Source organism: Pollicipes pollicipes, unplaced genomic scaffold (assembly GCF_011947565.3).
Source record: "Pollicipes pollicipes isolate AB1234 unplaced genomic scaffold, Ppol_2.1 Scaffold_4881;HRSCAF=5763_pilon_pilon_pilon, whole genome shotgun sequence".
Classification (NCBI taxonomy): Eukaryota; Metazoa; Arthropoda; class Thecostraca; order Pollicipedomorpha; family Pollicipedidae; genus Pollicipes; species Pollicipes pollicipes.
In genome coordinates, this window is record NW_023596576.1 from 45,816,957 (window position 1) to 45,822,355 (window position 5,399).

Here is a 5,399-nt window from a genome sequence, read left to right on the forward strand (position 1 = left end):
CACGGACGCAAATCCATATGAAACATCAGTTGGAGAAAGAGTGGAAACGAAATGTAAACATCCAGACTTTGCAAGGTTTTGTCAACAGAGCTCACCAGTGTTCCTCATGCTGCTGACCAGCCTGCAAGCGGTTGACGGTCCCATAGCGGCGACAGTCGCGGCTGGCTCGTACTTTGACCCGACCACGTCAGTTCTGTGCAGCGTGCTCCTAACTCCACAAAATGCCACCAGCTGCCCCACGTTGTACCCTGTCTTGTACATTCTTCTGGGGTCGTAGGAACAGCCCAAAAAGTGTATGGGTAAGCTTGATATAAGTAGAGCCTTGAGCTCCTGGCTTTCGGAATTAGGAGTCGGCAATTATTTTTCTGACAAGCATCGAACCTAAAAAAAGCCGTTTGTACCGCCTAACAGTGATATTAAACATGTATTGGTTCTAAGCGCTCGAACGCCTCAAGCTGAGCCGATGGTCACTAATAGGGGCAAATGGATTTTTAAAACCCACTTTTCTACGCATCATCCCATAACGTAATCTTGAACTTCCCATCAGCTGGGGGCCAATGGCGCCTTCTCTGCTGCTACAGCGCCGCCCCCTGTGCCTGCAGGCTATTGACGAGATGCAGGCGGAGCGGATTGGACACGGTTACCACGTGCTGGAGGACGAGGAGCTGTACCGGCGCTGCGTTAGCCAGGGCGTCCACTTCGAGTGCTGCCCCTCGTCGAGCTTCCTGACCGGCGCTGTGCCGCTCACCGAGACCCGGCACCCCGTGCAGAGGTGGGTACGGGACCTTCCGGCACCCCATGCAAAGGTGGGTACGGGACCTGTCGGCACACCGTGCAGAGGTGGGTACGGGATCTTCCGGCATCCCGTGCAGATGTGGGTACGCGACCTTCCGGCACCCCGTGTAGAGGTGGGTACGGGACCTCTCGGTACCCGGTGCAGATGTGGGTACGGGACCTCCCGGCACCGCGTGCGGGTGTGGGTACAGAACCCCCCGGCATCCCGGTAACTCGGGCTGCGAAGTATAGGACATTTCTACACGCAGTAAGGAGCTAAGTGCTGGTCCCTCCACCGCCTCCTACATTTTGCGTACTGAGACGCCCAACACCTCGTGCAGAGATGGGTACGGGATCCCCTAGCACCCCGTGCAGTGGTGGGATTTCCCGGCTTGTCAGGTCTGGTGATAAGCGAGTACATTTAAAGCGGCGGACGAGGCGTGGAGGCGTGGAAACGCAGACGTCGATAAAAAGCGCCATAGAGCAGCGTATAGCCGCGGACACGTCTATGGCCTAGCGCACACAGTCAGCCGCGTCACAGATCGCGCTCAGCAACAGGCTCCGGCACGAACGAACGTTCAATACGTTTGGGTCAGTCGGGCGGAGGGCTCCGGCGCCCGACTGATCGCACGCTCTGCTCCTGGTGCGGGATTCCGACGCTTGACTGACCGCACGCTCTGCTCCTGGCACGGGGCTCCGGTGCCCGACTGACCGCACGCTCTGCTCCTGGCGCGGGGCTCCGGCGCCCGACTGACCGCACGCTCTGCTCCTGGCGCGGGGCTCCGGCGCCCGACTGACCGCACGCTCCCGACCACGGGTTCTGCCAGGACGGTGCCAGCTTCTCGGCCAACCTGGACGACCCGGCCATCACGCAGAGAAGCCTGGAGGACGAGTACGCCCTTCTGAGGCGCATGGGCTTCAACGACGCCAACATCGCCACCATGGTCAGCATACGCCAACTACGGCGCTCTCCTCGACAACTTCAGCGCGGTTCACTTCTCGTGCGGCAGCGCCGCATTTCCCCCCCCCCCCCCTTTTTCCGATCAAAAGCATAACTGGCACTTTCACGGAGAAGGCTCCCTTAGGCGTGTAAAGGATGTACGAGGAGGAATGTCGCCGTAACAGCGAGCACAGAATATGACCTACGAGGCTATATGGAACTTTGCGGTGTAGCAAGTGGTTAAAAGTTGTCGAGATCTCAGTTCACAATGCTCCAAATGCTTTCTCCTAGCCCGTGGTACAATTGAACGTAACTGTAAAGATGTGTACCAGTTTACCAACGGAATGCGATCACTTCAAAATAAAAAGTGCACGTAAATGTCATGACCGCTAGCGAGTGTAGAAACGTAATGTCAAAGCGAAGCAGCCAGTGTCAAGCAGAGTTCATGAGAAAGAGTGTGGTCTATTCTCCACAGAACTTCAACGCGGCGAAAGCCTGCTTTCTGCCAGAGGAGGAAAAGCGAGATCTGCTGCAGAAACTACGTCAGGCCTACGGTGTGCCTGACTGCGACTGACAGACTACCGTCGTGCCTGACTGCGACTGAGAGAGTGCCGTTCGCTGGCAGGCGCTACACATGTACCAATGCTACTCGCAGACCAATACAGATTATCCGCTACAGCATAAGTCGTATTTAGACAAGTTTAGAGAAGAATCTCGAAGGAAACCTGCTTTTTCAGGTCCAACGAAAATGCGTACCAGGTGTGAACCAGGTGTGAATTAGTGGTGCGAATGTGGGGGTGTAAATTAGTGCCGCAGGCAAAGTGCGTGCTTGAGCTAGGACTCTTCTCAGTGCTCACCTGGCGTCTAGAAGCGCGCGAATAACATTATTTCATGATGCGTTGCTGAAATATCTGGCCAGAACTTGAGATGGACATAATTATTATAGAACTTTCATCGAAAGCTTTTGAAAGAACCTTTTGGCATCAATAGCACCACCACTCCTGTAGATGAACTTCCGTGGCTGAGCTCGATTGTGCCGTTGATCCGGAGCTTGTGTTCATCGATTCTGTGGCTCCAACACACCGACTCGTTGATAGGATGACATCACCATTCGAGACGGCGGATGACTTTGCTTTCTCCAGTATATGTGATTTATCCTTAAGCTGTGTTACACACTTCAAAGATGAGTTCTCTAGAAAACCCTCGGTGATTGTGCGCAAACCTCTGCTTCTTGTTTTGTGCTCCAGATCAATCGGTTTTACAAATGCTTTCAGTTTGGCACGGAAATTCGGCATATTTGTAACATTTTAAGATGCTAACAGATCTTGTTTGTGAGGATGGCAAATGGTTTGCACCACGCTCGCCGTGATATTGCTACGCCGCGCGAACAGTTCGTTACGTTCTTTGACAAATTTCACCCCATCCTTTCTACTGAGCATTCCCGGGAGGCACTTCAGGCACACTTGAAAGTAGCAAAACTGAAGGTTTATTTCCCCGATCTGCCAGCAATGAGGCTTTACACTCACCGATCCTCTGTTGGGCTCTGGCCCGGTTAACTCGGAGACGGCGTCGAATTAGATGCATGTTGCACCAAATTCTATGACCACGGTTCCAGGTGTGATGGGCCAGCATACAACACGGCTTTGCTCCGGCTCTAGACTATGTTCTATGTTGAACTCCAGTGCAACTTTATATAACAGCTACCGACGTGCTGTGAGGACTCGAGCGTACCACGTTACCATCTGCGCTACTGATGAGGGATGTCAGGCACGTAAGGTCGATTAACACGCACTCGTCATTTAGACATTGTTTTAGAGTTCCCGAAAAATAGCGAAGTGACTAGTTTTAGGCTCAAAATTCATGGTTTCATGGTCACGACCACAGTTCCCGACGTAGTGAGCCGATCACGCCGGGTCAGCCCATACCGACCGGTCGGCTAGTGCCGTGCCTCGGTGCGTGATCCGCCAACGTTCGAATTCCAGTTCCTACCGAGCTAGACGGTATGCTATCGATTTCTTCGTTATTTTTGCTGGAGCAGCGATACTTTAATCTCCATGTGCATACCAGCTTGACGAAAATAGAAACGCGATATTTATCAGAAGATGACAACGGCCCAAACAGGTCATTATATGCACCTAGTTGGCAGCGGTTCATCATGATCCTGTCGGAGCACCTGGTGCGCTCCGACACGGACGGCAGGGACTTCCGCACCCACTGGTGGAAGTGGACCTTTGGCTGACTCCAGCAGATCTTCATGCGGGTAAGCCATCCCCACTTCGCCCCCACTCCCACCCCCTGCCATAAGGCGCCTGACACGCAACGACGAGGGATGGTTATCAGGAGTTGTGGTGTAGTTTTTGGTGCGGGCTGCTGTTTGATACAGAGTCATGCGATCTGCAGACGCCTAGCAACGCGTCACTCTGGTTACGTGTCCATGGCTGCGTTCGCTTAGCTACGTTCCTCCCACCACGTCCCTCTAAAGGCATGCCCCCGGTGACGCTCTACCCCCTCCCCCTGCGCGCCCCTGGGGTTTCTGACGGCGACCCTCTCCCCGCGTGTCTCCGACCGCCGCCGCCTGACCACGTGCCCCTGGTGACGCCCCTGGGGTTTCTGACGGCGACCCTCTCCTCGCGTGTCTCCGACCGCCGCCGCCTGACCGCGTGCCCCTGGTGACGCCCCTGGGGCTTCTGACAGCGACCCTCTCCCCGCGTGTCTCCGACCGCCGCCGCCTGACCGCGTGCCCCTGGTGACGCCCCTGGGGTTTCTGACGGCGACCCTCTCCCCGCGTGTCTCCGACCGCCGCCGCCTGACTGCGTGCCCCTGGTGACGCCCCCGGGGCTTCTGACGGCGACCCTCTCCCCGCGTGTCTCCGACCGCCGCCGCCTGACCGCGTGCCCCCGGTGACGCCCCCGGGGCTTCTGATGGTGACCCTCTCCTCGCGTGTCTTCGACCGCCGTCGCCTGACCACGTGCCCCTGGTGACGCCCCTGGGGCTTCTGACGGCGACCCTCTCCTCGCGTGTCTCCGACCGCCGCCGCCTGACCGCGTGCTTTCGTCGGCAGCACAACGGGCAGGTGCACAAGTACAGCCAGACGCTGGAGACGCTGCTGTTCACCCAGAACCTGGACCCACACGTGTTGGACGCCTTCCACCAGTTCCTGGCGGTGCGTGCCTGAGCCGGGCCCCGCCCAGTGTTCCCCGACTCCTCAACGGCTGGCGGCCGGCGGCCGGCCCCTGCGGCGGGCCACCGCCGCGCCCTCTGCCCGACAGGCGGCGCCGGCGTCGTGACGTGATGATGCGCGCGCGTGGCGGCGGGCTCTGGTCCAAGACTAGCGGCGTTGTGAGGTCACGGTGTGACCCCGCCTGCGGACCGCTGCGGCGAGACGGCCAGCCAGTCCATGTCGTGCTGTGAACACGGACGTCCAGCCCCGGCCGGGCCGCTTCATCGCCGTGCATTGGTGGACGTTCGGTGTGTTCTTTTCAAATAGAGTTCACGGAGGTCGACATGTCTGGAGGACGGCGATTGCCGAATTGCCACTGCGCGCGTTATATTGGCTATGATTGGTAACTGGTCCGACAAGATGCACGGACTCGTCGCCGACTGGTGCCAACCGATCTGTGGTCAATCGGTACCTACATTTTGCATTCTTTCCTTTGTATGTTCCGTACTTCGGGCATTTTGTACT

General features: G+C 57.1%; 1 protein-coding gene across 1 annotated transcript; it reads left to right on the top strand.

Moving 5' to 3' along the window:
- Positions 1-604: 604 nt before the first annotated feature.
- Positions 605-2,381, top strand: LOC119101830 (adenosine deaminase). The gene is made up of 3 exons (XM_037225256.1): positions 605-772; positions 1,592-1,718; positions 2,190-2,381. Exons 1-3 carry the CDS (start codon positions 615-617, stop codon positions 2,286-2,288), a joined length of 384 nt encoding a protein of 127 aa, XP_037081151.1. The 5' UTR covers positions 605-614; the 3' UTR covers positions 2,289-2,381.
- The last annotated feature ends 3,018 nt before the right edge of the window (positions 2,382-5,399 follow it).